The following is a 20,730-nucleotide window of genomic DNA, read 5'->3' as shown; positions in this document are numbered from 1 at the left end:
CATTATTTATTTTATATTATCTGAGTTGAATTATGGATAATTAAATATTGTAATTTTCTTTCATCCATGTGTGTTGGTTGTGTGTCTGTGTCTAGTTCTTTTTTATTTGCTTATTTTGGACTGAAGGTAGTGTTAGTCCTTGAAGATGAGATGGATTGTTGGCGCACTAGCGTGAAAATACTAATTTAAAGTTATTGATACTTTACAAAAAGCCGTCTAAAATAAAATTATTAACACCACAAGCAAATTATCAATCATAACTCCATCAGTCAATGGTAAATACAACATTATAAAATGATTTTTTATAAGCTTTAAACAAATACCAACCGGTTGTTTTGTTTGCCATAATATATTTACATTTTGCAAATCTTACATTCTTGATATTAATATTAATATAATGTAAAATTTAAATGGCCACAACTATAATCTTACAAATCCAAAACATATGTTAAACTCAACGAAGAAATTAAATGGCTTTCTAGAGAAGAAATTTAGAAAACCAGACCTAGAACAATCACACGCGAGCTTTAAACCATATCAATGATCAGACTTTAGTGAAAATTAGACACGAGCTGATCAATATTATAAAGCAATCTGAAATACCTAATGAAGTGACAAGCACTATTACAATCTCTCAACTTAAATAATAATTAAAAAAAAAAAGAAAAAAAGAGCAGCTTATAAGAAACCAAGAAATTAAATGGCCGTGAAATTAACTATTGCAATATTGATACTGTTACAAAGGAAATAACAATGTCATTATTCAGATATAAAAGGATACAAATGCGAAAAATTGCTAAATGTGAAAATTATCTCACGTTGTTAAGCCGGTGAACACGATATGATACATCTCCGGAACAACAGGAGTTTCAGCAAGCAACGGAGCAGGGCAAGCCTATGACCTGGAATGATCGGATGGCGGTGGTGGCCTTCGATTTGGGCCCCGGTCTAGTGATGAGTAACGATTAGTTGGTTGCTGGCGCAGATTGTAAGGTCGCCCTGGAGGGGCTTGACTTGGTGGTGCTGCCCTCCCGTTATCCAATCTCGGCTGCCATTGCTGCTGAGTGCCATGAGCTTGATAGTTACCATAGCTGACATTGTACTCTAGCCCCGAAGGGCCATAAGGTCCGGGAACCGGTGTTTGCATTAAAGGTCTACCTGCTGGAGGGTAGTGATAACCTGTATTCGGAGGACGGTTGTAAGCATCGTTTTGATGGTAGTGGTTATCTGCTGGAATTCGAGCTCGCGAGTTTGAGTGGCTATCGCCACCATGATGTTGAGAGTTATGACGACGGTCATACTGGTTTCTTTCGGGCTGTGAATGCACCGGTGCATGATACTGATGAATTGATGCAGGAGGTGCCTGTCGCTGCCCTTGGCTGTAGTCTAAATGGTTTCCAGAGTTGCGCCAATGTCCATTACCAACATGATGATCCCGCCTAGGTACCGGTGCTGTATGATCCAATGAATAGTGTCCTCCATTGGGATATGATGCACCAACCCTGCCTGCATCATATGGTGCTGGTGGTGCAAACCTTGGATCACCGTTGCGATGGTCCCTACTCATCTGTAAGCTATTCACAACAAGCCGATGGGCAGCATCACCTAGCTGCTTGCCAGAAACAGCTCCAGGAGGGTTTTGCCTGACAAAATGGTTAAATTAGAAGAAAATTAAGAATAGATACCTCTTAAAAGATAATCAAGCACACAGCCATTTTGTCATTGGATTTGATAGCCCACTCAAAAGCTTATACAGAAATGTACCTTCCATTTTCATATGGCCTCCTGCCGGTATCTTCATGCCATAAAACAGGTGGTGGCTTCAAGTCACCAATGGTCACAATCTGAAACCACAAAAAAAGTGATCAAATTTAGATAAGGGGGACTATATCCCAAAAGTGCAACAATCTAATCTAAAAACATAAACAGTACAGTTTTACACATGCAGTCTACATAGATATACATGTAAAGCAGGCTGAAAAAAGGGGCACCTCTTTATGGTGAAGTAGGCAGGCTGCATGCTAGTATTAGAAATTGCACCGTAAAATATAAATACAATATCACCGACTATATACTTCAATTCATGCAAGTAGAGCACTGAATCATGCATCGGTTCCCACCAAAAGGTTTCCATTAGAGAATTTCTCAAGGCCACGGGCAAAGAGAACTCCAATACTTAATCCCTCACTCTCAAGTAGAAACATTCTATACATTAAGTTGTCGATGCAAAGTAAAAACTCAATTTTCTACCAAACTCAAAAGTTATTTAGGTCTAAATATTTCTTAAAAAATGGAACTAATAAATATATTAACTTAAATAACAAATTATGTCAGTCCCATTCCATAAACTTTTTATAAAATTAAATTATTCAATTAAATATATTTATTAATTAACTTAAAAATTTTTATAAATATTAATAAAAAGCTTTAATTAATTTAAAACAATATTTTTTTTAATACATGACAGGGCATTGAAGTGGCAGACCTCTGCCAAAATCTACTGAGATCAACTTGAAGAAAGTTAAGATGGACCAAGTACTTAATTTTTTTTTCCTGTTGTCAATACAGCTGAATAACTTAAAAGCTAATAGGATTATTTACTATTCCAAAGATGCATATAATTATAGTTAGATTTAAAGAACAGTGTGAAGTTTAACAAAGATGAGTGTGAATAGGTCTTCTATTCATAGTTTCATACCATTATCACATTGGTTGGGGGACAAATCCCTTTTCCCAACCAAACATCCCAGGTAATGCTAACAACCTTCTCTTATAAGACATAATTATTTGAATAAACATATACAATAATGATTTTTTTTTTAAATTATTGATACTAACAGACACCTATCATTAGTTAGAAAAGTAATTTTTTTAATCTTAAGATATTTTAATCTTGATTAGTACTAATTTAAGTAAAAATTTTATCAACTCCTAAAAATTTTCCCTTAAAAACAATTTCCAAAAGGATTTCCTTAAGCCTCAAGTCTTATATATCCCAAGCAAACACACCCTTCAATGCTTGTCCAAGATTGAAGCAAGATACTGAAACTATATAAGAGATCTGCAAGAATGCATACCTTTTTGGGGAATACAACTCCAGCTGGTGGGCATGCTAAGTGTTTATGAAGATCTGGAAGTCTGTATATTGAACATCTGAAGAAACATGGAATCATGAGTGATCTAGATGCAGGACTAAGAAGGAATTCAACAAAGCACACAAAAAAAAATTACTTACATGACTTGGTTGTCCACTATATCTGCCATTCCTTTAACAGGAGACCGGAAGACTGGAGGACATGGGTCCCCCCCACATAATGAAAGATAACCATTCATTCCTCCACTGTACATTAAAGACAGACAGCTGTTACCGAGCAGCAAGGATTTACATATAAGCAGGAAAAAATGCTGATGGGGGCTTGTATTTAACATAAGGCATCTATCTCCCTCAGAATTGGGAAAAATTCGTTCTTTATGTGAATGAAATTAAAATAGCCCTATACTAGAGATATTTAACAAAACAGAGAAAGACACAGATCAACAACTGGAATCACCAGAAAAGAGAAAATTAAATCAAATAGAAAGAAAGAAAGACAGACAGAAAGAAAAGATAAAAAAAGCTAGTGCACAAGTTATACATCCTCTACCACAAAAATGAGAAGCAATTCCTTGGGGAAAAAAACATGAAATTTTGAGATGTTTCAGGATGCGTACTTTTAAGATGAACCAAGCATCAAGGATCATTACAACTGAGCCACATGAGGTTTCAGGCAAGTTAAAATAATTTGAAAGCACAGCCAATTTAATGAAAATCCAGTTAATGTTCATAAAAACTCTCCTTGACGGAACAATCATATATTTATAATAATATCACTAAATGGTTTAGCCCTTTCTTTTTTTTTCTTTTTTCTTTTTTTGTTGGAAGAGCTTGTTCCTTCTGATAAAATAAAATATGGCCAGTGCTGGGGCCAGTGTCCAGCATGTATTTGTGAATATATTCCAGAGATAATTACAAGTGAGTTTAAACAGAATGATATGCAGAATATTAAAGCTTTATGGTGAAAGCTTGCAGTTTAAAGAACAAACCTGGCTGTAGGATCAAGTTTTTCCTTCACTTCAGCACGTTCTTTGTCTGACAGATGTCCAAATTGGTTGTTGAGAGAAAATATAAACGGAGAAAGAGTATGAGATATATTTACAAAAAGCATGTCCGACAGTGTGCTGTTTCGCCGTACTTCCTCATCCTACATTAAGACACAATTTTATATGTTTAAAATTATTGCATTGCCTCATCTACAAAAGCAGCAACTGGAGATTAAACATGAGCAAAATGAGTTTAGTGCACCACCGTAAGAGTATGTTCCACTCTGCTGATCTCAGCAAGCAAACGGGATTCATCAATAAAAGGAAGTTTTGCAATACCCTTCATAAAAGACGAATCAGAGTCATACATGGAAATTAATCATACCCAAATTCAGAAAATTAAAACATTCAATATCTATACCTGCCAAGCAAATCTCTTCCCGCTCATGTCCACCTCAAAATCTGACAACAGGAATGAATCTTGTTTAGAAGCATAAACTTTTGGATTGATCAGACTGATGCCTAAATCATTTTTAAGTAAGATAAACAGTAGATGCTGAGGAAATCAAGTCATCACCAGTGGGGTAGAAGTCAATGATGGGAGAATTTGGATCGGACATCAATCGCCTATAATTTGGAGGAAGTGCATGGGAACTGCAAACAGCACAGAATCAGATAAACATATGATGAAGAATAAAATTCAAACACGAATACAATGGGTTTGACCTTGCAGCTGGAAAAACTCCCATAAGCTGATTGAAAGGTTTGAAAGGGGCGCCGAGTTTGAAACTTATTTTCAGTCCATCCAGATCTTTGAGATCAGAAGCAAATGGTGCATAATGATAAGGGTAGAACCTGAAATACAATGATAACAATAACTAACAAAATTCTTGGTAAGCAAAGCAAAAGGACAAACTCAATAATTTTAACTTAGCTAAAAATAAATATAAAATGTGACATTAAAATGTCAGTAGAACAGAATTCCATTACAACTCAAAAATTTTTAAATTGGATAAAAGAAAGAAAAAACAAGTATCATTTAAGTTATTAATTACTCGTGTTTAAATGTTATAGAGATGATCTCAAGTACCACTACTTGCACCGGCACCTATTAGGCAGCGAAATAATACTTATTATACAATACATCATAATTATGAAATAAGCTATATAAAATGGAACAAAATTTAAACTTGTTAAAATCCCAGAGTAGCTCCACAAGGGTGTCCATAGGCTCAGGTTAACAAAGAATCAAAACCTATGAATTGTTGGACAAAAATATATAACCTTTGTTTCACATCATCTACCAAGAAGCAAACCAATTACCCAAGATTAGAGAGAAAGGGCACCTGTACTACATCCATAAAATTAAAATCCAACCTTCAAAACTGGCCAACATTAAATGTCTGCATATGTTTGTCTAAGGGGAAATAAAATATATGCTAGAGCATCCACTAGTCAATTTAGATTTTTAAAAATTATAACTGGCTGCTTTATTTGTTGTGGATTCATATTTCAATTATGATTTTTCCGAAACCGAATCAAGCCCATCAAATGATGCAATGAAGCTCACCAAAATATCTTCAGGTCCAAAAAAAAAGGACCATTAGATCGGAATTGATGTAATCATCTAGAAGAAACTATCCTAGATTATAGCCGGTCAAAATGCATTCCTATAACTTAAGTACATTAGAAATTTGGCCTACAAATCAAGTCAATGTAGCATGAATTATTGAGCTTTGTTGAGTTCTGTATTTTCATATGATCATTTAGTTTGGTTTTAAATTTGCTCAAGCACATCTTCTCAAAGTCTTGCTATCAAATGTCCATTCCAAATGCCAAACTCTAGGAGATATTTGACTTACTCCAAAGAATCTATGAAAAGCCTCAGCACAAAGTAGCCTTAAATAACACAATTGTAATTCTAACAGGAAGAAAAACAAATGTATGAGTGCAGACAAAAATCAATAGCAACACACCATTGCCATGAGCAAACTCCTTCATAATAGTAATGCATGACCCAGCACAAGCCTTCAGTGTACTTCAGGACCTAAAAACCATATAGTTTGTCATCAGCCTTGACACCACAAATAATCAGTTGAAAATTAATTGAATATGAAACCAGTATGTTCACTTTAGCAAATAAATAACAACCACACAAGAAGATAGTAGGTTTAAGAGAAAAAGTAATAGAACAATGACCTGAAATAAACAGATTCAAATACAATTGGCTAAGCGATGACTGTTGAACAAAATGGGAACAGATCCAAAGAATGACCAGATTCCATACTTTTAGGGGTGGCAATATGTTTAAATTAATTCCTACAATGGACTATAACAGAAATTTAACTCTACACCCAAACATATAACCAGGTATTACTATTTACAATAACCATGATATTTCCAGATCCATACAAAGCTGAACTACAAGGCAAGAAATCATCTCTAAATCTGTGATAGAAAGAGGAACATAGTGCAGGATTACCATAGAGATTACCCAAGTAAAAAATGAGCTTTGAGTTTTCACGACACAACAATGAACAGGAATGAAGTGAGCACAATCAATCAAAAAACTAATCTAACATAGACAAGGATGATCAAACCAAACTTTATCACAAATCAAATCAACAGAGACTAGCATTTTAATGACCTAAAAATAAATAGATTTCTCCAATTGATATCAATAGAAAATAACTTACAACATCTTTTTGTAATGTTTCAATTTCGTCAGCAATTTTTACAGAAAACTTTTTCTTCATAATATCTTTCTTTCCATCCTGGCTCTCCGAGTTTAACCTGACACAAGAAAAATTGAAGGGTCAACTGAACATCTAAACCACACTATATTTTCCCTAGAAAAACCCTTGTCACAAGCCAAAACAACACAAAGAAAACACCATCTACAAGCAAAATGAGTAGAGTGCTCCACAAACTACAAACAAATTTACAGCCAGTTCCCAATATGGCATAATATAAATAGGAAGTGCTCAGCATTAATCAACAGCGAACATTTAGTTTGATTAGAAACTGCAAACCTTGTCTTCCTCTGGCTTTTCAGCGTTGAAAAGATCAGACTTCTCCCTTAGTAATTCCTTAAGCTTTGATTTCAGTTCCTCTTTATTTTCATGTATCTGGCAGTGAAATATCAAGTGTTAGTATGAATACAAATCTATACTATGAACAAATCAGACTTTCACCAATTAGAAACCACAGTCATGCCAAACTTGAAATGCAACAGAGGCATACTTCTGTTTCAAGACTATTCTCAGCCTCTACAAGAGCAGCACCCACAGTTGCTCCTTCTGAGGATAAACAAGGAGCTTTGCGATGCCGTCGGGAGGATCCAGATTCCTGGAAGGGAGAAGGAGAAGGACCAGAAGCAAGACGAGAACCATGAAAACGGGCAACAGGAACAATAAGATCTGGTCTAACAAGTGGATCAACATCATCCCTTCGCTTTGCTTGCGTCTTTCCACGCTTTATTCTTTCTGATTGGCGCTGAAAGAAAATAAAAATGTCAAAGGAAAATCACATAATAGCAATGCTAATTATCATTGTACCCCTTTGGAATAAAGAACTGAAAACAAGACAAACAATCTGAAAATAAGCACATTTTCTCTGTTTATTGTACAAATGACACAAAACAGAAAGGAAAACTAAAATTACAAACCTGATGCAAGCGAGCTCTTTTCTGAAATATTCTATCCTCATAGGATCCCACTGCCTGTATGAAATGTTCTACCCTTCTCAAATTAGGCTGTCACAAAAACAATAGAGAGTGCTCAGACTCAATGTTATCCTTGGAATAGAAGAGAGAGAATTGAATAGAAAATGTGATCACTCAAATAAGAATGAGAAAGACCAGAAACCTTGCTTGAGTCCGTCAGATAACCACCCATTACCCTAAATTCTTTCTTATATACAGCCATCAATAAATTTATCGCACCCTGCTCAAGTGATAAAAACAAATATATGAATAATAAAGCACAAGGCACATCCAATTAAAAAGAAAAAGACAGAAATATCACAGAGCCCCATTAGGCAAATTAAGGGATCCGCTTTACAGAAAACTGCAAATTAAATATAGCTAGAATTACTACAATCTCGAGTTGTTATTTATTAACTATACCGAGTTCTTAATGACTGCCAATGGTAATAAAAACTAAGTGGACTTCGAGTATCAGGCATTTCCACACAAAACAACAAAGTCCTTTACAGCATTTCATGTAATGAATTATACAATAAAGAAAGTGATGGAACAGAAGGTACCAACAAACCTCACGAATTTCTAAAGTGGGCATGTGTGGAAGAAAATCATTGCCAACAAAGAAACACATGAAGACAAAATCATCCACGATGCGTTCAAAGTCAACCTCAAAGGGTGGATTGGGTACTCTGAACTCATAGTCTAAATACTCGCGAAGAGTCCAGATATTTAGGAACTGCAGAAATCAGAAAATCGCCTTAAGGATGAGGTTAAAGTAATAATGAAAATCATAGTAACTAGTACAGGAATAAAAGTAAAGCACATGAGTATCTTAAAACAGACCTGATAAGGCTTTTTCACAACAGACACATCTTCACCCTTCTCATCGAACTCTCCCATTTTTCTTTTTGCATTTCCTTGGCAATCAGCAGCTAAATGACCCATTTGACCACAGAGAAAACACTTATCTTGTTGCCCCGGAGTAAACACAACCTAACATATCAAAATAATTACCACAAGCACATAATCATCCACAACAAAAATAAATTTTATGAACCAAAACTCAAAGGACATGGTTAGCAGGCGCATGAAAGATAAAAAGAGTACAAGATACAGAACTATAGAACCCACAAATACACACAAGACACATCACAAAATATACCCAGTTGAACTATCAATTGCAACCTGTCACAAGAAAGTAAGATACACAGAATCTATTTATGATTATGACAATTACAAAAAAACACTGTTCGTTAAAGTGAAAAAAAAACTCATCCAAAATAATTTGAATGCATGACATAACAAAAGTGCCAGTATATACTGATATTTTAGGCAGTTATGTGATGAGTCATAACCTCAAAAGCATGGACACATACTGACCTCTCTCAAAATTGAAAAATGAACTTCATGTGTAGCCAAAGCTAACATAATCAAATCTGCATCCTGCACAATAGGGCTTACAAATCACATATAGATCTAAATTAAGAACCTCGGTTCAAAAAATTACTATTGAAATTGTAATGGAAAAAAAAGATTTCCTTTAATTAATTTAAACCACAAAATATTGTGCAAGTCAGAATTAAAATAACCAGTCAGTAGGAAAAATAATGGATAACAAGTTTTGGAATGAAAATATTAAATTCAAAAATTGTAAAATAAGGGCACAGGAATAGTTTGGAAACCTAATGTTGTTGACTATAATACTGATAACAACAATGATGACGACAACAAGCTGTTAGTCCCAACTATTTGGGGCCGGTTGCATGAATCTTTCCCTTCCACGACGCTCTATCAAGGGCCATGCAACTAGATAAACCAAGCTCAAAAATATCATTTGTAAAGTTTCAACTAAACATTTTTTTTATGTTTCCCACTTTCTTTTCTATGACCCTCTACTTGACGAGCTTCCACTTTTCCTATGTGGCATCTAAGCACATGTCCATACCATCCTTGATTCCCACTTAACTTGTCAGTAATAGGTGCCCCTTCCAATCTATTTTGGATAAAGCCATTTCATAATCTATCTTTCCTAGCAACACATGACATCCATCTCAATATCCTCATCTCCACCATATCCATCTTTTAAATATGTTATTTTTTGGCCATACAACATGTTGATCCATACATCACAACTAGCCTAATAATTGTTCTATAAAACTGACTTTTAATGTTAGAGATATAAAATTTTAGAAGATCCGCTTCATTTTACCCAACCTACCTTAACCCTATTTGTGAGATCTTCTATCAATTCCCTATCATCTTAGATTATAAAGCCTAGGCACCGAAACTTCTACTTCTACCGATCTCAGTATCAAACATCACAAGCCTCCTCAATTCTACTCACCTTGTCACTGAAATTACATTTCAAATGTTATGCCTTCACCCTACATAACTTCAAACCCTTGGCTTCTAAAATGCTTCTCCATATCTCCAACTTTAAGTTAATACCTTCCTTTCTTTCATCAACTAAAACCACATCATTAGCAAAGAGTATACACCAAAGGATCCAATCTTGAATATGCTTAGTCAATTCATTTATGATTAGAGCAAATAGGTAAGGACCTAATACTAAACCTTGATGTGGATGAGTAGATCTATAGCAATGTGGAACTCCTAGTCTCTCCCTCTATAATTCTAATGTTGGCCACAAAACAATCATATGTATCTTTTATTAGGTCTATGTGCCTCACAATACCTTCTTTTCTAAACCCCACCACAGGGACTCTCTAGGCATCTTATTGTATGTTTTTTTTTTTAAGATCAATAAAGATCATGTGCAAATTTTCTTCATATCCCTATACTTCTACATCAATTGACTAAAAGTATAAATTGCTTCTATAGTTGACCTTCCAGGCATAAAACCAAATTGATTTAAAGAAACACTTGTTTCACAACTTAACCTTTGCTCAAGTACTCTCTGCAAAAGCTTCATAGTATGACCCATAAGTTTAATTCCATGATAGTCATTGCTACAATGGATGTCACTTTTATTCTTATAGATAGGCACTAAAATACTTTCTTTATTCATCCGGCATTTTCTTGGAATATAGTATCATTTTAAATAATCTAGTCAACTATGATATCTCCTCTCCCATGGGGCTTCTAAAGTTCTATTACGATGCCATCCGAGCCTACATCTTTCTCTATTTTCATCCTTCTAAGAGCATCCTTAATTTTGCTAACTCTAATATTCCCAACATACCTAATTCTAGTACCAACCTTAGAATTACTGACCACTAATGCTATATTACTTTCATAATCCACATTAAACTTACAAAAGTATCTTCTCCATCATTCTTTAATCTCATCATCCATAACTAGCACTTTATTGTCATCATCTTTTATGCAATTAACACCCCCTAAATCCCTCCTTTTCCTTTCTCTAGCCTTAACTAATATATAAATATCTTTTTCACCCTCTTTTGGACCTAATTTAGTAGACAACATATCATAAGCCTTATATTCACCTTCGCTCATGGCTCGTTTAGCTTCCTTAGAGGCTAATTTATACACCCCAAAGTTATCCTCACTCCTATTCTTGTACCAAGTCTTAAAGCAATCCCTCTTAATCTTAATTACCATCTGCAAATATCCATTCCACAGTCTCCACCACACTCTCTCTATTGGTACCTCCTACATGAGCTAATCTACCTTTACGCACCCCAAGAACTTCCCTAACTACCTTTCCAATGCAATCACCAATCAAATTCCACAAGCTATTTATATCAGATTATAGTTTCCAAGGTGTGATCTCTTGTACTTGCAACATTAATACCTTATCACCTTTAAAGTTCCACCACTTAATTCTAGGACAAACTCTAACCCCAATTACTCAAATAAAAGGTGGGTACAAATGCTAAAGATGTTTCTATTATTCTACCGTAGTTACCCAAATTAGAAATTGAGTATAAATGTCATCAAATAAAAAAAATGGTAACAATATGAAGCTGAATTACATGATATCCTGACATTAATAATTAGCTAAAAGGAATCATATCAGACAAAAGGCCTCTTGCACAATAGGATAGTCCCTGAATGATCTCAGATTGCAGTCACATAAAAATTCTGGCTGCCTATGAAAGCAAACAAAATATTTTAAAATTAAACAAGGCTCTGGAGTAAAAGACATACCAGACCATACAAACAATGGCGAGTATTTGGATCGTAACCAGGTAAATTTCTCTGAAGGCGGATGTAGGACATAATTTTATGTTCCCCTTCACCAGGAACATTTGCATCAGAAAGAATAACCTTCAAGAGAACGAATAACAAAAGAAATCTCAAGTGCAATCACACAAATGTAGGATATGTCATGGGAGAATTGAATATTACTCAAAGAGTTATTCCTCGTCAAACATTGGAAGGAAACATGATCCATACCTTAACTTGTTTCCAGCCAAGGTCATAGTTTAGCCTTAAATGAATGTAGTACTGCAATGCAATTGATAGAACAGCCATAAATTCAGTTCCGGGAGTAATAACATTAGTATCATAAAGCTGTGATTCCTGTTTTGGAGGAAGTTTTCTGCCTTCTCTCTCAAATTCCTGTCGCAACCTTTCTTCTTCAGCTGCCTGGTGTGAGAAAAAGAATTAAACAACCATATGTTACAAGTATCACATTGATCAAGCCTACTAACAGGAATTCAACATCATGCACAGTTAATTCTCTTTAAAAAAATCACACCTAACTTGATACAAAGCACACACAAAAGTGGCCTTCAATTGATATCCCTAGACACAGTATGCATTACTAACTGATGATACAAGCAGGAAAGCAATGAACCGCAATACAGAATGCTTAAAACAGAACTAGAATAAGTACTCACAGCATCCGCAGCATCTTTGGCAGCTCTAAACCTTCTAGAACGCTGCTGATTCATTTTAGCTCTTGGAGCAACACCATCTGTCATGATAATTAAAAATAATAATGAGTGCTGTAGAAGAGACAAAAGGCATAATATTCACACGACTTTAAATGGTTGTGCTGCACAGAAAGTGCAAAAGATTTTGTTTGCGGTGACAAAGCCTTTATAAATTGTCTTAAAATTCTCTACAAACTATCTTATGTCTAGTTTCGACCCTCTGTAACTCGTGGATCTAGCAAAACACATCACCAAATCAGCTGCAGTCCAGAGAGCCCAGCAATCCAAGAACACATTCCACCACAATTAAACATTCACATACAACTACCATAAATTCCTTTCTCAAGTGCTTGGCAGTTGGCACAATGGCACCAAACTTATATACCATGTGCATTACTAGGGAAATCATGAGTTACCAGTACATGAAAAAAAAAGTTTGCTCTTAAGGACGGCATAATTGTTAACAAAGCGCAAAGGAGGAAAGGTGGTTTGCAATTAGCAAATAAATGATATGAGCCCATGTCAGAAGTGGCAATTAACATGAAAGATGTTAATATCTTAGCATTAGGAGCACAGCAAGTTGTGATAGAGATGGCTACACAGCAATAAGATCAGGTTCGTTACTTAAGTTCAGAACTTATTCTTAAAGCTTAGAAGAAAAATTATTATAAGGATAAAGAAAGAGGATATCTGTCAATCAAGTGATGTTTAAAAAGTAAATGATTAGGTAATATAGAGGAAGACTCACAAATTCCATAAATCTTACTTACCAATGGCCATATATAGAAGCTTCCGAGGGCGCACCATGACAAAAAGCCTGTCAATGTAATCAAACATGCATTGGAAGACTTCATCATATGTAGTCGGTGCAGGCTGTTGGAAACATTGTAAAGTGATTAGCACAAGAACATTTTTCTGCATGCTAGTTTGAAGAATCAGTAGGCTAAATCCTATGGCAACATTTCTCAGGAAATAGCAAGACTCTACAATATAAACATAGAAAGCTGAACTGGAAAGTAAAAGATGTATACTTCAGTGCAAAACCCAGTTATTCATTTCTATGAAAAATAAGATCATCAGTAAAGAAGAGAGATGGTGTCTATCCCCACAATATAAAAATGAATTCATAGGACAAACAACAACCTCCATACATATGACACTATATACAATCTAAAAGAAACGATCCTAGGAAAAGACAAACAGAATCATTGAGAAAAACTAATCAAAATGTAAGCACTTGAACTATAGGACACTCTCACTCTTTGACAAACACTACTGCACTCACAATATCCTTCTAGAAAGAATTTAAAATAACCAGTTTTCTAAAAAATAAAAATGTCACCCTGATATTAGAAATTAAGCAATTATCAGCCTCAACTATTCTCCAGGGAACAAGAACCCTCTGGTCCTAGTTATATGAAAGCAAACCGGCAGAGACAAACAAGCACTTTCATCACAGTGGCACTAAACTGACAGGGATTTTACTAAAACGACAAAAATATTTACAGTTTTCATGTAACCATATATATATAAGGGATGGAATGAAAGCCTTTATTTCACTAATTCCATTTTTTTGGTTTGAAAACTAACAAAACAACTAATTATAAGCCAGACTTTTGTTTGTTAGTTTGGACAGAGAGAGCACTAACAAAGATTACTTCCCAAGATGACTAATTGGTAACATTTGGTTGTTGAAAGTATTCCACAGTCACTTTTTGGAAAAGACTATGGTTTAGATCGCTGCAAATAAGGTTATGGACATATAATATGTACTTCTCAAATTCATCATGAAATAACAAAAACCAAAAAAACAGACACAATGCACAAGCATGTTTATTTGGTTCCAGTAGTTTGGAATGTATTTCCAAGATTTACAGGGCAACCTATTAATGCAGTACACGTGGTTCACAGCGACCCAACACACTGTTCTACCGAGAAGTGAATAGTAGAATAGCACACTGCTATTTTTAAAACAAAGAAATTCTCTTCTCTAGTACTCATCAGAAAATTTTTCTCATCCTTCCAATATCTCTGAACTTTGCAAGAAAAGGTAATTCACCGCGCAAAACTGGACAAAAGATAGGAACAAAACTCACCAGACTAAGAAGGATTGCTGTGATCTAAACATATTCCCATTGCAAAATCAAACTCCAAATTTATGTGATGCGATGCCAAGAATTCATAGCCACAGTGATATTTCTAACAAGGTGCTAAGTAAATAACATATAATAGCTAAGTCTCAACACTCACAAAATCATAAACCTTGAAAAAACCTTTTTTTATTCACTTAAATCAAAAAGACTTCAAGTAATAGGCAACCTTAAGATCAAGGCAAATACTGAAAAGAAAGAAGAGACATCAGGATCAACAAAATACCTACTTCGAATTTCAACTCCACAAAAACTCCAAAAACCGAAACCAACACCAAAATCACTAAAAATACAATTAAAAAAGAAAGAAAGAAAGAAAGAAATTAGAGTGAGAGATTACTCGATCCTCTGGATGGAAGCAGGGATGGATGATTCCATTCATATCTAAGTAGAGATTATCAAACTCAAGGCCATTAGGATTTGGCTTCGAAGTATCAACAGGGATTCGAACGCCCTCGATCTCTACGGGCTCCTCTTCCACAACGTCAACCACCACCATGGGGTACTTCTCCGCCAACCAACGGTAGAACGCCGGGACTCCCATCGCCGGCGACGATCTCTAGAACTCACGAGCTCACCGTTCGTGATCGAGGCTTCGATGCGTGCTCCCGCGGCTGCGAACAGAAAGGAACAAGCAAACCCTAACGGGATTTGGAGTTGGATTCGGATTTCCTCCACAAAACTAACCCCGCTCGCGGGCTTCTCGTTAGCCCGTTACTGGGGTTCGTAAGCCCGATTGCGGGGTTGGCTAGTGTGGGTGAGAAATATGGGCTTGTGTGCTTTGTTAGAACGTTAACGGCACGGCATCTTTTAGTTTTAATGAGACCATGGTTTGGTTCAGACCAGGATTCAGTTTTGAACCGATGATTTTGAATTCAAATTCGACTTGACCATGGTTCGGTTCCGACTAGGTTTCAGTTCTGACCTATTGATTCCGATTTTATAAATTATATAATTCAATCAAACTTTTCAATGTATACCAAATAAAAACTTAATATAATATGTTAATAGCTAGTTTAGTAAGCGAAAAAAAATTTATAATAAGTGGTTTGTAATAAAAAATAAATAAATAGAAACATGTTATATTTAGTAAAAACTTGATATAATACATAAATTGTTAGCTTGGTAAGTGAAAAAAACTTTATAATAAGTAGTTTACAATTAAAAAAAATAAGTAGAAACATGTTATATAAAGTGAAAATATAATATAATATGTGGATAACTGTCTTAGTAAGTGGAAAAAACTCTATAATAAGTGGTTAATTCGTTTTATAGTGGTGTTAAACGGAGCCAGGGTTAGCAACCCCAATTCTGGGGTTAGCTAATAATAATAATAATAATAATGTATAAAATGTATTTAATATTAAATATTTAATTAAAACATTTTTAAATAATAAATAATAATATGTTTTGGATATTAAAATAATAAATAATATTATTACAATAATAAAAAAATATTTTAAAATATATAAAATCTGTGAAATAACTCTATAATAAGTGGTTTGCTATATAAAAAAAGTATAAGCATGTTATGTTAAGTGAAAACTTAATATAATAAGTGGATAGCTGGTTTAGTTAGTGAAAAATTCTATAATAAGTGATTTACAATAAAAAAAAAATAGAAACATGCTATATTAAGTAAAAACTTGATGTAATATGTGGATAATTAGTTTAGCAAGTGAAAAAATTTTATAATAAGTAGTTTACAATAAAAAAATAAGTTGAAACATTTTATATTAAGTGAAAACATAATATAATACGTGGATAACTATTTTAGTAAATGAAAAAACTTTATAATAAGTGGTTAATTCTTTTTAGAGTGATGCTAACCCCGGCTCGGGGTTAGCAACCCCAACCCCGGGGTTAGTTCTATAATAATAATAATAATATGTTTTTAAATGCATAAAATGTATTTAATATTACATATTTAAATAAAACATTTTTAAATAATAAATAATAATATTTTTTTGGATATTAAAATAATAAATAATATTATTACAATAATAATAAAATGTTTTTAAATATATAAAACGTGTAAACAACTCTATAACGAGTGGTTTGCTATAAAAAGAAAGTAGAAATATGTTATATTAAGTGAAAATTTAATATAATACGAGGATAACTAGTCTAGTAAGTGAAAAAAATTCTATAATAAGCGGTTTACAGTTAAAAATAAAGTAGAAACATATTATATAAGTAAAAACTTGATATAATACGTGAATAGTTAGTTTAATAAGTGAAAAAACTTTATAATAAGCAGTTTACAATAAAAAAATAATAATAAGTGGTTAATTATTTTTATACTGATGCTAACCTACGAGCAGGGTTTAGCAACCCCAACCCTGGGGGTAGCTCTTTAATAATAATAATAATAATAATAATAATAATAATAATAAATTTTTAAATGTATAAAATGTATTTAATCTTAAATATTTAAATAAAATATTTTTAAATAATAAATATTAATATGTTTTGGATATTAAAATAATAAATAATAATTTTAAAATAATAATAATATGCTTTTAAAGAGTAATGCTATATAACACTACTCATTTACATGAAATGGCTACACTACTCACGTGACCCACTTTCATCTCTTTCCTGCTCAGTACTCTAACACCATTGAAGAAAAACATTAGGCCCTAATTCCTTTTCCTCTTCTCTGCTTCATCATCGATCCTCATCTTTGCACCATCATCGAACCCGTCATCGGTCGCCAGCCCGTCACCCCGATCATCATTTTCACACCATCATTGAACCCGTCGTCGGTCGCCAGCCCGTCACCCGCCGCTCGTCGCTTTCATCTTCACGTCCGATCGTGCTGGATTTGTGTTATGTCTGTTTTTTGAGATTTGAGATCTGATTTGTGTGAACGATGTTTGAAATTTGGTTTCTTGAGTTTTTCTTTCTTTCTTCTATTTGCTTGATTTTTTTAGTTTGAGTTTGTTCATTAGCAGAACAAAAAGGAAGAAAAAAGGCATTTTAACAAAAAAAAAATGTTTCTTTTTTAATTTGGAATGTTTTAATGCTCATATGAGTTGAATCCCTTCTTTTTGGTAAGATCTCTTTTGATGGCTTTAATTGTGAATTTAAAGCGACCACTAGGTAAGCTCCTGAATGTTTGATTATGTGTTTAATTCTGACTTCTTTTAGTATTTAATGGTTTCTGTTCAGAAAATTTGATTTAATGAAATAGGCTTATTCCCTGTTCCAAATGTATTTGATATGAGGTCATTCAATGCTTCACTATTATTTTCATTTTATTGTAACTTTATTTTTTATTTTTTAAGCAGACACTTAATTGTAATGTTTTGCCTCAATGATCATTGCCATTGCTGAATTTTGTGTGTGAAAGTTGTGTTTACACTCACTTGTATTTATCTATCATTATAAATTCCAATAAGAAAAATATGGAAGATTTAGAAGCTGGTTATTCTGAATGGGCCATAAACGAGACCATGGCTGGATCTTTTGGTAAAGAAACATTGGACAAAGAGAAAGAGCAATTAACACAACCTGAGGATTCATTACCTAAGAAGACTGTGCCAACAACCGGTATAGTGCTTAATTCTGAACAAGAAGTTTACAATTTCTATATTGAGTATGCTCAGCATGAAGGATTTGGTATTACAAAAAATCGTACAAGGTCAGGTGATAATGGAAAGTTGAAATATTATGCACTTGCATGTGTAAAAAGTGGGAAAAGGATATCAACAGCAAAAAATTCTTTCAATCCAAGGTTATCCACCAAAACAAATTGTCAAGCTAAGATTAAGGTGATTATTAGCAATGATGGATGCTTTACTATTTCTAGTGTCATTTTGGAGCATAATCATGCATTGAGTCCACATAAATCTTGTTTCCAAAAGTGCAATAAAAAAAGATGCAAATGTTAGGAGAAGGCTTGAAGTAAATGATCAAGCATGCATAACTTTAAGCAAAAAATTTTCATTCTTTAGCTATTGAAGGTGGGGAATATGAAAATCTGACATACACCGGGAAAGACTGTCGGAACTACATTGCAAAAGCAAGGCAATTCAAACTAGGAGTTGGGGATGCTGAGGCACTTGCAAATTATTTCTTACACATGCAACAGAGAAATTCTGATTTTTTTTCATCTCATTGAAATGGATGAGGAAGGCCGATTGAGAAATGTGTTTTGTGCATATGCAAGGTCCAGAACGACTTATGAAACCTTCGATGATGTTATCTCCTTTGACACAACACGCTTAGCGAATAAATATGATATGCCTTTTGCTTCATTTGTTGGTGTGAATCACCACGGGCTAACGATCTTGTTTGGATGTGGTTTATTATCAAGATACTGAAACTTACATATGGTTATTCAAAACTTGGCTAGAATGCATGTCGGGTAAAGCCCCAAAAGCCATCATTACAGATCAATGCATGGTCATCCAAGGAGCAAGGTCTTTCCAAATTCTCATCATCGTCTCTGTCTTTGGCACATTATGAAGAAGGTTCCTGAGAAAGCTTGGTGGATTGACTGAATATAAAGCAATAAAGAAAATTTTGAAAAGTATCATTTACGAAGCAATTGATATTCAAGAATTTGAAGACATTTGGTTGATGATGGTAAACGACTATAATGTTGAAAAAAATGAATGGCTGAATTCTTTGTATAAAATTCGGCATCAATGGGCTCCCATATATATGAGAGGCATTTTTTGGGTGGGGATGACCACAACTCAAAGAAATGAAAGCATCAATGCTTTTTGATGGCCATGTTAGTCCAACAACATCATTGAAACAATTTGTGGAGCAATATTTTTTTATAATGCATTGAAAAGTAAGACTGAAAAATAAACGAAGGCTGATTTTGCATCTTTTAACTCAAGTTTTCCAATGCTAACTGATTGTTATTTTGAAAAGCAACTAGAAGAAGCCTATATAAATGAAATCTTTAAGTTGTTTCAAGATGAGTTGCTGAGAATGTTGTATTGTAATCTTACACTTATCAGATCAGATAGGCAAATATGTACATTCCAAGTGACAGACATTTTCAGGGGAAAAGAAGGCAAAGTCAGAAGGCAAGTGGTATTCAATGTGTATCACAATAAAGATGAACTTGATATTAAATGATCATGTAATTTATTTGAGTTTAGAGGAATTCTTTGTAGACACATTTGCAAGGTTTTGATTGAGAAGAATGTGAAAGAAATCCCACACCGATATATCTTGCCCTGGTGGAGAAAGGATATAAAACGAAGGCATACATGTGTAGTGAATTGCTATGATTACCAGCAAACTAGTGAGGAAAATATGCGATACAATAAATTATATTCTCATTTTTCTAAAGCTGCTGAAATTGGGGCCGCCTCTGTGGAGAGATATAATTTTCTGATGAAATACGTGGATGAAGCAATAGAAAAGTTGATGGACAATGCACATTATAATGGGAGTCATTCTAATGAAGTTCTACATCCAATGTTTTTAGAACAAGATAATGAGCAACGCCGAAGTACAAGTTCAAGTGTAAAATTTCGAAGTCCTCTAAAAGTACGGAGCAAAGGCCGACCACCATCAAAGAGGAAAAACTCTAAAGTAGAAAAAATGATCATTAGAAATAAGAAAAAGATAGTTATATTTTATAAAAATTTTCTTAATATCACAATTATTGATTTCCTTAACATTATTATTAATTCTTTTAGAAGTTTCAATCAAAGGAAAAAACTCAAACTCAATATGACAAACAAGCCAAAATTTGCACACAAGAAATTATGGTAATGACTAGATATTTGAAATTTATATTTGGTATTGTGTTTTATATTTTTTTTTGTAAACATATTGGAGTATACTTTTCTCGTTTAGGTAAATTCAAACTCTCTTTCAACTTTCGATAGCTTCATTTTGCTAAATCTGGGCATTCAGTCATTCACACAAGAATTCAATGTCTTCTTTATGGTATTCCAATTAT

At 34.0% G+C, this 20,730-nt stretch overlaps 1 protein-coding gene across 1 annotated transcript; it reads right to left on the bottom strand.

Moving 5' to 3' along the window:
• Positions 1-684: 684 nt before the first annotated feature.
• On the bottom strand, positions 685-15,466 carry LOC120281987 (5'-3' exoribonuclease 3-like). Its single transcript, XM_039288682.1, is given in 24 exon segments — positions 685-1,643; positions 1,765-1,844; positions 3,078-3,153; positions 3,236-3,340; positions 4,084-4,241; positions 4,346-4,420; positions 4,502-4,542; positions 4,658-4,734; positions 4,807-4,935; positions 6,057-6,127; positions 6,777-6,827; positions 6,829-6,873; positions 7,113-7,208; positions 7,324-7,575; positions 7,748-7,834; positions 7,947-8,024; positions 8,355-8,519; positions 8,627-8,776; positions 9,164-9,226; positions 11,915-12,034; positions 12,164-12,355; positions 12,610-12,686; positions 13,416-13,518; positions 15,136-15,466. Coding segments are annotated over 24 exon segments (3,243 nt in total). The 5' UTR covers positions 15,340-15,466; the 3' UTR covers positions 685-895.
• Positions 15,467-20,730: the final 5,264 nt, after the last annotated feature.

This window comes from Dioscorea cayenensis, chromosome 18 (genome assembly GCF_009730915.1).
Source record: "Dioscorea cayenensis subsp. rotundata cultivar TDr96_F1 chromosome 18, TDr96_F1_v2_PseudoChromosome.rev07_lg8_w22 25.fasta, whole genome shotgun sequence".
Taxonomy (NCBI): domain Eukaryota; kingdom Viridiplantae; phylum Streptophyta; class Magnoliopsida; order Dioscoreales; family Dioscoreaceae; genus Dioscorea; species Dioscorea cayenensis.
This window is presented reverse-complemented; position numbering and strand designations above follow the sequence as displayed.